This window comes from Leptonotus elevatus, chromosome 8, assembly GCF_054856555.1.
Source record: "Leptonotus elevatus isolate MCC_2025b chromosome 8, RoL_Lele_1.0, whole genome shotgun sequence".
In the NCBI taxonomy this organism is placed as follows: domain Eukaryota; kingdom Metazoa; phylum Chordata; class Actinopteri; order Syngnathiformes; family Syngnathidae; genus Leptonotus; species Leptonotus elevatus.
The window spans coordinates 5,943,494-5,961,366 of NC_141246.1; the positions used below are offsets into that span (position 1 = coordinate 5,943,494).

Sequence of the window (17,873 nt, forward strand, 5' to 3'; positions counted from 1 at the left end):
TGTGCCCTCGCAAGCAACTCTCCGACCACAAACACGCGCACTCGGCTTTCCCATTCCCACCTAATCGATGCCGTACAAGTGCTGAAAGTGGACACTTGGGCCTCCAAATTTGAATTGTCATGCAAGACTTCAGCATTTGTCACAAGAGGTCAAGCTCGGGAAAAGTCAAAAGGACTCTCAGCATGTGTTTAGCTTTTTGAAACATTATTTCAAAAGAAGGGTCAAGTTGCAACAAGAGATCATGTCTTGAGATGGGGAATTCAGGGTTCACATTAGCTGTAAGCTACAATATTCAAATTGATAAAAAGTAGGGGTGTCAGGCAATTAAAATTGTAATCGTAATTAATCGCATGACTTCACTAGTTAACTCATGATTAATCGCAAATTTTACCTCTGTTCTAAATGTACAATATTTTTCATACTCTTGTTAACATAAAAGTGGAAATAAATGTTAAACTAATAGAAATATGACTATCTTTTAGTTATTGATTACTGTACTGTAAAAAACGAGTGTGATATTGATTTGTGTTGATGTCATTTTTCTGCCACTTGATGGCATTATTGCATTTCTAAGACGTTGGTGACAGCTCAGTGCATTTTTCTTTTCATAATAAGAGCTATCTAATCTTTAACGTGAAGTAACTTGTGAAATTGTGCACATTTAAAAAATTGTAAAATACAACTTGACCCCAGTCTCCACACATATATGCAGGCATGTAAAGTGATTATTATGATGGTGACAATTTGACCCTGCAATTGATTATTTCCATTGTTGTTATTTCCAATTGTGAAGTACTTCCAGCATAGTGGATGTTTAAGATTCCACTTAAAGTCAAGACCGTTACAGAGATGGTGGACATCAATCATTATTGGACATGTAAATGCTGCCATGCTATGCTAATGCTAGGTTAAATAGGACCCTTGGCGGCTACTGTGGGATGGTGAACGTTTTCATTTAATACAGGTAATTTGCCCGTTAGCATACGTAATTAGGATCCTGTGAACTTTTAATTTAGTGCGTGTCATGTATGGCCCCACTTAGCAAATAATCTCATTCTATAGTCACAGTGAATTTGGCTTCTACTACCCGAACAGTGATTTCAATTCCCTCCATGTGAGGTTTAGGGGTGTTCTAAAGAAACGCAAGATGCTTTATTAAGTCACAGTAAAGCTTTATACATTTTAATTTGTTTATAGTGCTCCTAAAAGCTGTTGAACACTGAGCCATGAGAGAGCTATCGTCTTCAGGCCTCAGTGCTTCCCCCCTACGGTATCCGAGTTTCCATTATTAAGCAGGGGGAAACGAAGAGAACTTTTCCACGCCGCTATGGCTAATTGCTCTGATTCAGGGGGAATCTGTTTATGGGCGCAGCTTTGATCAGAGTACGGATGCTTTAATAACCTTTAATTTTATTTGCGCCCCCACCCATCACACCCAGTATGATTAAAAAACTTTTTCCCATCTCTAATATAAACAGGAAGTAGGCTTTTCCCTGCTCTCGACCATGCCGTTTTGTAAAAATATGTCGGTAATGTTGAATGGCAGGGAGGCTTCACCGGGACTGATGGGCTGCACAATGTCTGCATGCTAATGAGACAACAAATTTCATGCCTGCTTTATGATTGGCTGGTTCTTCAATGTTGGGCCGGACTGGTTCTCTCATTGGTGATGGATGTCACCCAGCAACATGAATGGATCACTTGAAAACTTGACTATTTCGTATTTTTACAACAACGTTCACAGTGATGAGCTAAAGTTTGACGTTATCATCAACTTTGTTTTGATTACAAGATGGTTCGGTCAAAAGTTTCCTACATGTTGATAAATCACCTCTTTTGCAACATATAAACGGGCACCGTGTCTCAATGTTCACTTAGACCAGGGGTGGGCAAATTCCGTCCTCGAGGGCCGGAGTAACGCACGTTTATAGATGTTTCCCTTCTCCAACACAGCTGGTATATGATCAGCTCATCAGCAAGCTCTGCATAAGCCTGATATCGATCCTGTTTATTGGAATCAGCTTGTGTTGGAAGAGGAAACCTCCAAAACCTGCAGGACTCCGGCCCTCGAGGACCGAGTTTGCGCATCCCTGACTTAGACTGACTTCATGAAAACAATGAAAATGAGTCTGTTTTTCATACTTTTTCTGAAAAATAGTTACTAGTGTGTTTTGAAAAGTCGCTAAATATAGCGACCAAAATGCTAAGGTGGCAATGCTGACTCTTGCTTTTGTTAAGTAGCTCCTCTATACTTACAGCCAGCATTAAATTATGGAAGCCGTTAGGAACAGAAAAGAAAAGAAGAAAAGAAAAATCACTGATGAATAACATTTGAGTCACCTAGGCCTACTTTAATGTGACAAAGCAAATTATCTTCAATCTGGGCATAAGATGTGTAAATTGAAATAGTTTCAAGTACGTCATTGATCGGCATTAACATTATATGTTATATTCAATGTCTACCCCCCCCCCCCGCCCCATGCATTTAAATTCAATTGTCATAGAGTACATACAAATGTTGTTTAAATAGATATATTGCTCCATCTTCTGATCGAATTGGTAATCGATTTTGGGTTTTTTACGCTCATCATTTTATCGACCGAAAAATTCTGATTGTGTAAAGGATTCAAGCATATTTTTGAGTCAGATGTATATAAAGTAAGTGCAAACAAGGAATGATTGGAAACTGCAAAGATAAATTTTTGACTTTTGTAGTTCAAATGTTGAGTAATTTTCCATCACTGGGCTTCCGTAGGCAGTGGATAAACAAGCTTGATCTTATGTTGTTAGCATTATTTTTAGCTTTAGCATTCCCAAGCAACATAAAATGTCATTTTCACTCAGTGTAAGTGTCTCAACTGGAACAGCAATGACTGAAACACACCTGAGTTGACATTTAAAAATAGCACTTCAATAATTGTGTAGTATAAGACCAGGTTACGTCCACATTTCAATAGTTTGCCTTTTTTTAACCGTGATGCAATTACATAATGGCCTTCTGAAAAACGTGTGGCCCAAGCGGTGCCTTTTGTTCTCACCGCGCTGAGCTGACGTGAGCCAGGGCGCTCAGCACGCTTGCCGCACTTTCTCACGGGCTCACGTTGCACCGCTGTTTTCTTTAATTAACCCGGAGAGAAAACAGCTGACGGGGGCCCGCACTTAAGCTCCCATTCAGCCGCCACCCATGTGCACTCGTACATGCATTTTTAAACAGCCTTAGTGAATGAACGGGGATAACAATACCCACTTATTAATGATATTTTGACACTTTGTTAAAAAAAAGATTCCTGTGGTTTCCTGTTGAAGTTAGCAGGAAGTGGCCTTCTCTCTTTCCTCCGCACCTTGCACCCTGCAGGAGTAGACACCTCCAGCCTCTGGCTCTCACATGCTAATGAACGGCGAGGTAGGAGAGACGGCGGAGTACGCACTTGGCACAAAACGCCTCAAATTGAGTTGGCTTCAAATTGGCAAGCTTTTCTAAGGGAGAGGTAGGAATTTATGCACACCTTGTCTCAAATCCTAAACTCTAAAATAATACATAAATAAATAAATAATAATATTAATAACAATAATAATAATAATAATGCATCGGATTTATATAACGCTTTTCTAGACACTCAAAGACGCTTTACAAGAGAATTTACGAAAGTGAAATCATTCCAAAACATTTTCCACCATTAATGTGACCTATAGTGTAAAACTCTATATAAAAATGTATTAAATATTTCAGAGGGGAAGTCAAAATAAACTGAGATAATGTAGTTGCACAAGTGTGCACACCCTGACATAACTGGGTATGTGGCTATGTTCAGTATTAACCAATCATGTTCAAACTCATGTTAAATGGGAGTGAGCACACACTTTCCACCATTTAAAGCATCTCTGATTAACACCAAATAAAGTTCAGCTGTTCTAGTAGGCTTTTCCCAACTTTAATGTTGGAAAAGGTTTTGAAATGATTGGAATGAAATTCCACTCCTTTGTCACCCTCTAGTGTAGGGGTGTCAAACTCATAATAGCTCAGGGGCCGCATGGAGGAAAATATATTACCAAGTGGGCCGGATCGGTAAAATAATGTAATAATGGTAACTTAAAAATAATTACAGTCAATTATACGCAGATTTTCGCTATTTGTGGGCCAGCCCTAAATTACGGAGCTCAACTGTAATCATATTGTTCCAAAAAATACACAAATGCAAATGGAACTGATGAGTTCCGGACGTGTTAAATCGACCTGTTTTGCATATATATTGTTCCCACAATGCATTGTGTGGCGCAGTTAATAAAGTTATAAGGACATTAATCCTTGTCATATGTATTTGTGTTACCAGTGGCAATAATTGAATTTATGTCGTATTTAACACGTTTATGTCAGTTTACAAACCGTAACTAAGTTGTGTGTAAAATAATTACATTCAGGATGATTTCGTGTACAAGTTGCATTGCTCATCTGAGGACTGTTTGTGAAATTACGAATTTATATGTTTTGATTGTGGCCGGCTGATTAATTGGTGCGACATTATAATTTTTTTTTTTTTACTTTACAAAATCGTTTCGCGGGCTGATTAAACCCTTTTGCCGGTCATATGTTCGACACCCCTGCTTTAGTGCGAACTTTGTTTGCTATGTCAGTGTACAGCATAGTCAAGGTCCTGTACAAAGGATTGTCATGACATGCGTAATTTAATATATGAAAGATAAAAAAAATTAAAAAGGTACGCACGTGTCATTCGCTTTCTCCACCGCTTTTAGCTGCTCTTTGACTGCCTTGTAGTTCTTCTGTACTAAAAGAAGTCGTTCACGTCTTTGATTGTGAGCCTTTCTCAATTCTTCGTTCTCCTCAGTCTGTAAGAAACACACATTTAATGAAAAGTTAAAGCTTTGTTTGTCATCAATTCCATGTCGAGAGATTGAATTGAGAACTTGTGTCAGCACCGTGGAACTGGGTGGAAATTAACCTTCAAGGTATATGAATTAAATGTTTTTGAACCATTTTTTGTTTTTAAATCAGACCAACTTGAACGTCAACCAGGACCACAGTGATGGACTTCGGCGATGTCCCAGTACTTAAAACTTGGTGAGCGCACAGTAGGTTGCGTTGTTAGCACTACGGTTGACAGCTATTAAAACACAGCAAGATCGGACTCCTGATTTAAAAAGGAGGAGTAAGAGAAGACAACATATGGATTTTTCTTGTCAGGAGAGGCCCTTCCCGCCTCCTCCCCATCGCTCTGACCTTAACAGTGAGGGCGAGCGAGAAAACACTTTCGGCGGACAGGACGAACTGGGGGCTACGAGTGAAAGGAGAGACCAGCGTCTGGTGAAAACAGAGAAATTAGAAGGAGAAGCAAGCGAGTGCAGCAAAAGGGAAAGTGAAAGGAAGAGGGTGTGAGGGTGGTGGGTTTGAGGGGTGCACGGGGGCGAGGGGTGGGTAGGTTTCTGCTCGAGTGGCCAGGGCTTGGGAGAGTTGTCTTTCTGAAGGGAAGGAGCTTGTTTACTGCTGATATGACACGGCTGCCCTGCAGAGAGGGAAATGCGAGCCCTCAGCCCTGTTATTATTAACAAGGACAAAGAGAACAGAGAGAGCCCACACAAACATGCACCGGACAGCAAGTGCACACACACACACGCGCAAACAGAGACTGCCAATGACAAGTATGGATTTTCCCTAGCGTGGATTATTCACAGAGGACATCTGCAAGACATCCTCTGCCCCTTCAAGCAGCCCACAACCTCTCAAAAACAAAGCGCTAATGAAAGGGTCCAGGGTCGGGGCAGTGCTACTAACTGGCGGTGCGGTGACCAAGGTGGGGGGGGATGACGCACAGGAGGATGGAACAAGTGGCAGGGCATTAGCCACATCATGGATTCCCAGGCTTCTTATAGTACTTCCCATGGGCGGCCCGACTCGGTTATCAGGCCACAGCCCCTTGCCCACAGATCAATACGCAGCCCATGTGGTGGACGTTCTCAAGCTGAAAAATAATTACACAGCAACAAGCCACTGTTTGCTTGAAAGTGAAAACAATGAGGATTGTTGTTAGTTTTCCTGCCCGCTGCCGTTTGTTGTGAAGGTCAACATGTCAACGGCACAGCCAGGCGATCCCAATTTGAAAGGCACTGTGTCGGAAAGAGCAACTTTAGAAGATGTGTGCTAGAGTGCAAGACGCTAGAGGCAAGGTCATTTTACGGCAATTTGATGGAGGGCACATTGCTTAACAGGAGATCTAGGCCAGAGGGCCTCAAACGGCGGACCCCGATGCCGGATGCTTTTCTACAACGAATACCAAAAGTCTAAACAACCTGGTCCGAATGCCAAGTTTTTGTGGTTAAAAAAAAAGAAGACAGAAAATCATTGGAAAGTGTTTTCAATGACAGCAAAACCACGATAGAACAGCTGAACTTGTGTTTGGGATTAATCAGTGGTTCTTTAAATTGTAGCAGGTGTTTGCTGACTCCCATTAAACAAGTTTTAATGTGACTGGTGAATTCTGAACACAGCTACAACCCCATAAATAAGGTTTTAAGGTGTGCACAGTGCACACTTCGGCAAACAAATGTTTTCCCCCCCATCTTTTTTTTTTTCCCTCTAATTGAGTTATACAGGTTATATGTCGCATTAATGGCGGGAGAACTAGTCAGAAAAACCTGGGGTGTGCAGACTTTTTTGTTTTTGTTTATCTCAACAGGAAATGGATGCAGCACTGCTATTTAATTGTTTTTTCAAACACTTGTAATTAAACCAGCACATATTTTGAGGGATTTATGTCAGTGAGGAAGGAAAGTGGTGAGGACAGCTAAGGTTGTGCTTTAAATTAAAACAACAATGAATAAAACTGGGTTAAAGCTGTTTTTTTTAGATCTTTTTTTTTGTAACGAACTTTTCAACCTTCAAAAACTATTTCCATAAATCTTCTGATGAAACATTGATTTATAGCTAATTAAATGGTACCTTTGCCATCGCCTGAAAGGGTCTGTATCACTTTCACTGGCACTAAGCAACTTTGAAAAGGGTGGCAGGAACCCTACAAATGTGCTGGCTGGCATACATATATTACAGCAATTTCTGGACTATAAGGCGCACCTGACTATAAGCCGCGCTAGCTAAATTTGGGCAATATTTGAGTTTGTTGCGCATAAAAGCAGCACCCGACTGTAAGCCGCAGGTGTTTTAATGTTACCGCACTGGTGGTACCGCTACTTTCTTTTCCATAATGAGGGTGCAAAATGTCTCGCTATTGTTCTGGCTCTCCTACTATATTTGGGCTCGCTTGGTTTGTTTTGCTCTGAGTGACACTCTTGCGTTTCCTTTACAGTGCACCCCCTTGTGATCTGATGGATAAGCCGCATCTTTGTATTAGCCGCGGGGTCGAATGCAAGTGAAAATTAGCGGTTTATATTCCAGAAATGACTGTAAATCTAAAAAGTTTGGGATTAATTATACATGCTACACAATACATACAATACATTGTTTCAGATCTCATCTTGAAGAAATTTGGACATGTTTAACTTTATTGAGGAGTCCAAATCCAACCAAACCAACAAGTACATTTATACATGTAGCCTCTTCCCATATGCACTCAAACCACTAATAAATTCAGTCAGTCTGACAGTCCCACATTGGAGTTGTCAGCCCCCCCCCCCCTGCGCATTCCTTCACGAAACGCTCCTCAAGCGGTAGATACGTAAATGGCACCATTAACTAAGACAGTCATGCGTGTCGTCTGAATCCAAGCCGAGCATCAGTGTCCGCCTTGGTGCCTGCCAGTGATATTAAGTCAGACACTTCAGATCTGACAAGAAAATGATGTCTAATATGTTCTTGGGATTGTGTTCTAAAGGGAGATGACCTCTGCTTAATCACTTGCTCGCCGGTCAAGCCAAAAGACGGAAAGGATAAAGAGAGGTGAAGCGGAGAACCGCTTCAGGGTATGTCTTAGGTTAACTAAAACGATTGAAATTATGCCCCATCGATGTAAAATTCATTCTTGGGTGTTTTATTAAGGAAAATGTGTCAGGCTTTGATCAATGTTGAGTGGAACCTCAAAGGTTGAACACAATTGAAGTAGGGCAAATTTTCACGGGGTTGATTGAGGATGGACAAACTCGGTTTGGGGATGGTGTTATGTAAAAACCTATTGTGAGGACAATTTTCAGAATGGCTCACTTTCAGACACATTTTCAGATATAGTAAGCTTTACATTCTTGTTTAATTTCACACTTCATAGGTGACCAGGGATCCAGAGACCCAACTTTTGTACACAAGCAATTAAAAAATAAAATTTTCTAATCCCCTTTTAGTAACTTTGCAATGAAGTTTTTATCAGGTGTTAAAAAAAGAGAAAAATCTCTCGTAATGTACAGTATATATATCTTATATCGACTTCTGCTGCCGACTAAAACTGAATTCAAACAGCCATCGGGCTCGCGTTGCGAATGTCACAGCTCACCTGATTTTGTGTTTGGTCTTGTGGCGTTTCAGTCTACAGCAGACAGTGGTATAAGGCCAAAATGGATGAACAAGAAAAAAAGCTATAGAAAATGTTGCTTGAATTAAAAATTGTTCAACTTCAGGGTTGTGGAATTTACCTCAAAGGTTCCACTGTACAATATATTTATAATTGCTTTGGAACCATTAACTTGGAATCTAAACATAATTTCAGTCACTACAATGCACCTCGAAGGAGGACAAAACTGTGATAAAACAGCACTAAATGACTACTGAAAAGTTTTTCAGGATTCAAAGCCACCCTATTAGAATTGGTGCACCGATCGATCGGCCAGCCGATTTATCGTCCCCGATTTCCTTAATTTTGGTGGATCGGTGATCGGAAGATCCCTTAAAAATAAACCGATCTTTTCTACCGATCTTATATCCCTCCTCAGAGATCTGAAAGAGTCAACCACTGTCCTCTTCTGCTGAGATGACAAATTAGCTTTTCATTTTAATTTGGGAGAACTACTTTATGTGCAGTTAAAACAACCCGTTTGTATTATTTCACAACTATTGTTCAATGTTTTCCACTAAAACAAAACTGGAACACTGAAGGTGTATGCTGCTTGTTATGGGAAAAAAAAATCTGGATCAGCAGGTCAGACTTTTTAAAAGATCGTGAATCTGCGATTGGCCAGAAAATTTTGATCGGTGCACCCCTAATTAGAACTGTAAAGTTAAGATTTTAACTAGTATAGAAAAAGTAAGCAGTGAGGATGAAGAACAGAGCAGAGAAAAAGTGGAGGTGAAAGGACCAATAAAGCTGATTTGTTCAAGGAGCATAGACGGTTTTCACTTTTGACCAGGATAGTCTTTCCCTCCTGCTGCTTCATTGCCTACACACACTCCGAGTGTATGTGTGTCGACAACACTTTTGTTAGAGAAGGTCACGGAGGAATTGCAATTGAACCTTTTGAGACGGTGACAGTTACAGAGCTGCGGAGATTCGCACCTTCCAGCAAGTGATAGCTGTAATCAAACATGCGGTAAGTGAGCCACCGGCCACATAGGCAAGAGTCTCCGTCTGAGGTTTTGCATTGGACCCCGTTATATGGCAATGTACTTTACAGAAGTCAAAGTCACTTACTGCCAATAGTCAATGACACGTCTTCATTGGGAGGTACCAAAATGCTAGTATGTCTTGGACACAGGTTGACTTCCAATTTTAAAAATGTAAATTGTGGTTATCACAAAGCTATCATCAACTACACAGACACTGGTTTGAGTAACATTTTCACATTCTTAAAAAGTCATACAAGTGTTCAAAGAAGCTACACACTGCACTTAAAACTAAAATATATCAAACAAATACTCTTTGGTGGTGCATGTTGTGAGTGTAGCGTTTAACAAAGTAAAAAGTGATACACTGTACATTAAAACTTCAAAGGCAGAGTTATTACTGCTTGAGCCTGGTAGGCTGACATTGCTGTGCATATTTTTCTTTTTTCATTAATCAATTCTTCTCATGCAAATATTTTTGTGCAACCAACCTAGCGATTTTGCAGCTATATATTTTTTGTTTCTTCATTTATAATTGCTGTACAACATATACAGTAAGCCTGAACAGAGGATAAACAAACAAAATATTAACATTCTGTCCTACTAAACATTCCATATCTAAACCCTATGCTGTTCTATAAAAATCATACACCTTTAAAATGCTTACCTCAAGCCTGTGTTTCAACATACTACATATTATTATTTTGCAACCCCAAAAATATCTTCTCTAGCTTTACTGCTTCTACTGCGTCTGTGATACTTTGCTTCTGAGTTTCAGTAGATTCTGCTTTCTTTATAATATACAATGCCATGGCTATGTAGTTTACATAACTGGTGTGAGTGGGATGGCTTTTTTCTTACACCAAGTCAAAGTTTTTTTTATTTTATTTTGTAGATTAAACATCAGAGTTCCATCAGCAGTGCCACATTTTTGGCATCTATTATTCTCACTTATTGCCATCTTGAATAGTTTTGCTGGCGCATGGTATTATGTAACTAAATGTAATTAAACTTTTACATAGCAAACTGGTTGCCTTTGACTTTTCTGCTATATAGCGACTTTTCTAACCACTCTAGTGATTACTGGAGACTCAGCGGCTCCCTCCAGACAAGGAGAGGTTCATCCCTCCGTGTCCAGACTGCAAATGAATAGCATTCACCCAAAGTTACTGGAATGTTTTCACCATGTACAGCCCCCATTTTCAAGAAAAAGCAGTTAACAGAAGACTTGGTTAGTAAATTGACACTTAACTCATTCACTCCCAGCCATTTTCACTGCAACTCCTTTGCGCCCGGGTGTTTTATTGGATTTTGACCACAGAATATTGTGTTCTATTGCTATAAAAAACATGGAACCTACCAAAAGAAAGATTAAAGTCTCTTCTTTCATCAGGGAAAAAAAAGATTTCTATCTGTTTCCGTTTTGCAGCAATTAGCATTAGAATATAGCTAAGTTTAATCATTATTCACAAATCTGTTTAAAACAGTGGGGAAAAGAGCTTTTTGCAATATGGCCCTGGTTGATCTCTTATACTCTGCTGCCGCCCGCTGGCCGTTTTTGTAATAACTACCATTGTTCCAAGCGTTCTCTTCAGTTCAGAGTCTGTATCTCTGCTCTAGCATAAAAAAAAATATAAATAAATACGTCTTTGGGAGCATGGTACAATTTAAAATAGAATGTATTTATACGTTTTTGGGAGCAAATGAGTTAATGGGTGAGTAGGCACTCCGAATACCCAAGTAGTTGGATGCAAACAATTAAAAAGTGATCTTTCATAACATGTCCCCTTTGATAAATCTTCAGCCATATTGTATGCAGAAGCCAAGGCAGATATTTTTATGTACTGTAGGTCGGTCATCCCCAAGCCAGAAGAATATATATTGCGTCCCCCAACTCTATGACTATAAATAGTATCATTTGTCTATAAAATAAAATAATAAAATAAAATAATTTAATAAAAGTATACCCCTGCAGAGAAACGAATTAGGCTTGCACACAGAATGAGAGCACCACTGCCACCTACTGTAGTGGATGCGCAATTGCACTTTTTCTTCTTTTTTTTCGAACAGCAGGGGAAAAATATTTCCTGACAACACACTTTTTTTGTGCAACTCTTTAGGCTTATTTTCTATTTAAAAAATGTTTTTGTTTCTAATTGAACAACCTGTCAGCCATCTTCTACTTCTTTCACTGTACACAAAATGTCGTTATACGTTTTCATCTACACGAGCTATTTTACCTTTGATTGGAGCAAGTCCTCAAGGTCTCGAATTCTTTGTTGTGCTCCTCTTCTTCCTCCATGATGAATCTCTGCACTGCCAGCTGGGGACAGAGAGCGGGATCGCTGCACAGGTGTATCCTGGGAGACGTAAAACGAGAGATCCGCTAAAATGAGAGTATAATCTCGCAACAATGCAACAATTAACATCTGTACTGTAGATACTGAGTGAATGCCAACTGAAAAAAAGGGGTGAATAATCCCACTCCCTTCTCACCTTGACAAAAAACACGCCTTGCTGACTTTGGCACACACAGATGCTCACGAAAACAAACAGGCTACCAGAGGAATAAAAGCATGCTGGGGCAGCAGGCTGCATAAGCTGAAGGGAGAAAGTTCAGCTCGTGTGTGAAAGAACGGCATAGGTTTCTCTCTGCGACTGGCTAATGAGTATGTTCATTTCCATTTACATTGTTTCTTTGACAATAATGATGTCCCATTAGGGAAGACTAAAGGGGCTATAGATTCCAGAATGTGCTGGGCTTCATTACAAGAGGTGGGCAGGGAGGTCGCTCTAATTGCTCTACTAGGGGCCTCCAGGTTACACTTGATAGGACAACCGATTAGCGGGGAGCGGGGTTGGGAAGCGCTGGTGGTGGTGGAGGTGGGGTGCATTGTGCTCGCCAGCCTCCCCTCTAATATAAAAATAAATAAAGAAGCGCAGTGGAAAAAAAGCAGTGGGAACAATATGCTAGTGGAATATGAATAGGAGACGATGGGAGGCGCCCTGTGGAGCCCAGGAGGCCTGACCAGATGGCGGGCTAAAAAATGCAGGGCGCCTAAACGCACAGCAGTCCTTGAGCTGGAGTGGGTGTGAAGTGCAAAGAGGAAGAGTGTTAGATAAGATGGCAGATCATTAATTCCAGTTCTGATGGCTGTTTCTAAACCAAACACTGCAGTTGTTCATCTTTACTTGCGTATTCAAACACACTCCGGAGGCGTACGTGTGTGGGAATACACGCGACGGCTACGGCCGACTCCGGTGACCCGGTGCGCTTCATTCCGCCGTGGCGTCTGCTCGGGTGCTAAACATGTGTGCTTTAACTCAGCCTTAATGGTTGCGCACAACTAATTAGCAGGTTGATCTGCATATTCTTGATGCGAGGCGTGCCAGTTGGCCCGACTCCTGCGTGGATGTCACGGGGCGAAACCGAATGGCCAGAAGGGGAATCCCAGTTCAACCAGAAAAGGCCAATGATGAAGTTAAAATGAAAACAATCTCAATGTGTGCTATCATGCTAAATTTCTAGAAGCATAATAAGCACTGATAGTTAAAGTCACAGTTTTCAGGGTGGAAAAAAGTTTAAGGGCCAGCACTTGTAACAGGCATCTTAACTGAATAGTCGATAAATTGAATGTTCAGAAGCTGTTTCTGAGAAGGGAGTTGCTGCATCTCTGTATAGTTATCATAATAGCGACATACATAGAATGTTTGTTATGTATACCAGAAAGGGCAAGGTGCCGTGTACGGTACCAATGATAAGGTAATTGGCACCAATATTCGGCATTTTGGCGTATATCAGCATTGGCCTTTTTTTTTTTTTATCTGAATGTTGATTAGAGATCATTTTCAACTGGGTTAACCTCTAGGAACTTTTTTGTTGTTGTAATTTTCAGTTAACTCTCTGAGAGGCTGCTGAGCCTGAGAACTCTTATAATTTGTCCATAAATTTTTTATAAGTAGACCTCTGCAGAGGAGCAATTACTCCTTTTGCACTCTCTGACAATGACAGTGCCACTGCCACCTACTGTAGTGGATGTGCAATTACATTTTATTCTACTACGGCGAAAATCACCCGCCCTTGTATTTGGGAAGCACTGACTTAAAGCAACGATAAATGCAAGTTTAACATTCCAGTTGTATTAAAATCTTGGAAACATTGATTTACTGTAGAAAACTTTCAGGCATTATTGGTTGAAGTTTGCATTTAACAAGACATTTTTTGTCCGAATTTTAAAACAAAGATGTCTAGTGTCGTGAAGTAAAAAGGAAATACCTTTAAGAAAAGGCATTTAAATGAAGTGTTGGAGTTTGCTTTATATATATATATATATATATATATATTGGTTATCGGCCTCCTTGACGACTAATAATCATGGTAATGGTATCGACCCAGGGGGAAAAAAAATATCGGTCTAGTTCTGCCAATGCTATACTACAACAAATTTTGATTTTCTGAAGATTTTATGTCTTGTCCAGATATTTTCGGCACAGAAAAAGGGCCAAGGCATTCTGGAGAGGAGAAGAAGATAAGAAAGCACAGATGCCGCGCCATGGTCTACATCAGTTGTGGAGCTGGGTTGGCAGCCACGACCTGACCCGGCGCATTGCACCTGCTAATGTCTCTACAAACATGGAAGTACAACACACACAGAGGATGCTGAGGAGAGCAAGTTGTCAAAACACCATTTAAAAAAAGCCACTATTCTGAGTGTGTATAAAAAAAACTGGCTGTTGTGGGGGCCCTGAGAAGAAACATTTCACAGACATCTTCTCGCCTCCCTTCACCTTTCCTCCACATCTCTCAGGGAGAGAGGTCACGGTTATCAATGGGCTTATTTACGATTTCAGAGGCAAGTCTCGTGTGCATCTGGAGCACTCAAAGCTTAACTTTGTTCAAGTTGCACGGACAACACAAATGTTGTACACAAACACTACTGCAGACAAAGATACACACAGTTTTAGTATGTTTAAACCAACATTTAGTTTAGTTAGTTTTAATTAGTTTTCTGGGTGGTTCTGTTAGTTTTTATTAGTTTAAGTTCTTTAAAAAAATGCTTAGTTTTAGTTTGAATTTTAGTATTTTTCATTATTTTTTGTTAACTAAAACAACCTTGGTTTAAGCCAAGTGGTCTGTGAAGAAAAAACATGATTACCAACTAACAACTTACAACTTTTTGATAAAAATTTAACAATTTTATACCATGTTATGAGCATTTGTCACAGTTTTACATTTATTTTACAGGTATTTTTTTTCCTCCCGGAAAAATTGGCAATACTGTTTATCGGTTTCTGGGTAAAATGTAACCTTTTCAGTTTGATAGTCTTTTTGTTTGTAAAACAACAACGTACATGTAGCATTCAAGAAAGCACATCAAGTCAAGCAAGAAAGCAGAAATCATAAGGCTTGTGGCATTGATTTAAATTTATAGATTAGTCAACATCCACGACATTATTCAGTTTAAAAATACATTATCAACATTTGATTGCAGTACCAGTTATGTTAAAGCAGACAGGATATAAATCAGCAACTTAATGATAATTAGGTGTAAACAACAATGTTCTACAATGTGCGAGTGTGTCCTGAGGCAAACAAGCACTGAGGAAAGCACGTTGGATGGCATCAATACTATTAAAGTATTTCGTGCAAAATAATTGCATTACATGTATAAAGAAGAAGAACAGAGGACCTCCCGCTGAAGCTTTAATGAGGACAGTGGTAGAAATCAAACAACGTCTCTTCAGGCCAGCTTTAGTTGTGCGAGTGAGGCCATCTAGAAACCTGCCAAACTTAAAGAGTATGAATCGCGAGAAGATCAAAAGCTTGTCTTGGTGTTCATAATGTCCCGCTGAAGCGGTAAATCAGCCAGTGCCTGGGCCCAAGGCATGCGTGAAACCAGCAGCACACGCCGGGCCCGATCACAGAAGGAGGTGTGCGTGTGCGTGTGTGTGTTTTCAGGACAAAAAGGTTGGCAGAGGAAGGGTCTAATGAATCACATGGCTCTCAACACACCACTGCTTTCGTGTCACTTCTGTGGCTTTGATCTGACGCGAGCGAGGTAATTTTCGGGAAGTGCGGGCACGTAAGCTCCTCGCACACGCGCCGCTCTAACTGGCTAAAAGAGAAATTTGTGTAGATGTCGACCCACCTGCTGCCCCCTGACAGGAGAGATGTAGTGAAGCGTCTTCTCCTCTGAATGCTCACAATGAAGCCTCTGAGATGCGGCGGCCGTCTGCTCAGACATCGGTGCCTGGAAGTAAAGTAAGGGGTAAGCAGGAGTGTGTTTATGAGGAAGTAAGTGGCTTACCATTGAACAGTAACAAGAAGAGGCGAATCACGTAAAAGCAGTACTGTTTGGTACAGTCAGTTTTCCACTTCAAAACAGTATGACCAAACCAATTAATTAATTAATAATAATAATAATAACTTTGATTTAATTAAATTTATATCTGGCCTGAAAAGGAGAGGAAACAAGGAAACAACAACAAAGGATAAAAAAAAAAACAATAAGAAAACAGACTGCTGCAGCAAAGTGGAGAATGGGGAGTATAAAACCGCAACCTCAAGCAAAGTTAGGACCAACTCATTTGGGGAAGGCCCGTGTTTGAAAGCCCATGTTTGAAAAGGTCACAAGCTTTCGCGTTCATCCTAATCTCAATGAAAAAGAACCAAAGTGAGATGAACATTTTGCTTACACAGCCAACGGTCCGGGCAAGCTAAAAGATACTGCAAAAGAAAAAAGAAAAAGAAAAAAAGAGCCACACAGACCTCAGGATGGAACAATTTGGCCAAACAGCTCTCTGAGTGACATCATGCTAATGATGATAGAAATGCTAATTCTTACAGTTATATAGATGTATGATTGTTATTATTTTGTGGCAAGCAAATGTGCCGGACTAGTTGCATCTAAACAACGTAATTAATCAATAGTGTTATTTACTTGTATATTATGAGTAGACCACTTTGCCAAATCAAAATACTCGAAGACAAAATTGGATGTAAAAAAAAAAAAAGTGATCCTATTACAAAAACACAGAGGTAAACAAACGGCATCTATCAGGCATCCTGCAGTTGTTTGCGCAGTTTGTACTATTAAAGCTAAGGTTCCAATAGCAAAATCATAACTGTCTTTTGGCTGAGAGGCAAAAACACATCTTGCATGTCCTGTAATTAAATCCTATTCAAATTAAGTGATACCAATTTTTAAAACACTGAAGCTTTCTTAGGTCATCTCATTAAAACAAACTAATATCAACTTTAAATTAGAACCTTTAACCAGATTAGCTATGAGAAAAAAATCAAAAAATGTTATTAAAAAAAAAAGTGTGACTCTTTAAACTTGACATTTGCCGACATCTTTACACCTTTGCTAAAACCTTGTGACAAGATGGTGTAAAATAGGGGAGAAAAAACAGCCACACCTGCTGCTGCCGACACTTAACTCATCAAATCCGAGCCTCCTGAATAAGAGAGGCCCTAGCAACTCTGTCTTACTTTTGAGCAGAAAACGATGTCATCACCTTTTTCCTTCCCTCCAACGAGGTTGTGATTGCATTATCAGAAATTTGGCATCTGGGCGCGACCCTATTAACTGCTGGGGTAATCAACTTTAAGCAAACCGGGAGGCGAGGTGGATGATAAATTATTAGTGAGCAAGAGTTTGTTCATATTTTATTAAATTGCCCTGTCAAAGGGGGGCTTGGCCAAATTATCTGGGGCCTAATTTAATGGACACTGGCCATACTGGCGTATCTGCTACAATTATTTATCACTTTCACACAGTCAAGAGGACGGACAGGCTTTTTTTTTTTTTTTTTTTTGCTGCAGCAGCAGCAGCAGCAGCAGCCGAGGCTACAGAGCAATTTAGCTGTTTTTTTGATGTGGTTTTTAAACAGTGCAATAACTCCAAAATGCCACTAGGCAGTTTCCATATGCAAACACTTTTCTGGTCCCACTCATAACGTAAGAAATATAACAAATTAAAAAAAACAGGTAACCCATGATTAGTCGTTACCTGAGCCCTGAGCAACCGTGATGTAATTTTCAGTTAACAGCAAGTCGTACAATGGCTGCCCTGTAAGATGTCTTAAAAATGGGTGGATTTTGCTGCTTAATTCATATTCTAAAAACACACTATTAATCAGAATACTGTGTTTAGACTAGTGGGGGCACATAGAACATATTATTGTAAATGTTTTTTTTTACTTCCTCTTTAATACATTACATTAATGAAACAAAGTTTTATGATGCAACAGTCTGTGCTTGAATCAAATAAATTCACTTAAATTAATTCCTTGACCTATGGGAATAAATTGTTTTAAAGTTACAAGGAACATGTAGATTGTATTCGACTCGGTAGGTTCAATCTCCATTGTTGCC

At 39.9% G+C, this 17,873-nt stretch overlaps 1 protein-coding gene across 1 annotated transcript in view; it reads right to left on the reverse strand.

Annotated features, from left to right (window-relative positions):
• Positions 1-17,873, reverse strand: part of cntln (centlein, centrosomal protein) — a 114,574-nt gene that overhangs the window by 72,857 nt on the left and 23,844 nt on the right. Inside the window, exons 9-11 of the mRNA XM_086083030.1 lie at positions 15,643-15,744; positions 11,734-11,853; positions 4,724-4,845 (exon numbers count right to left, since the gene is read on the reverse strand). Of these exons, the coding sequence (XP_085939156.1) occupies positions 4,724-4,845; positions 11,734-11,853; positions 15,643-15,744 (344 nt within the window). The remainder of the gene's footprint in view (positions 1-4,723; positions 4,846-11,733; positions 11,854-15,642; positions 15,745-17,873) is intronic.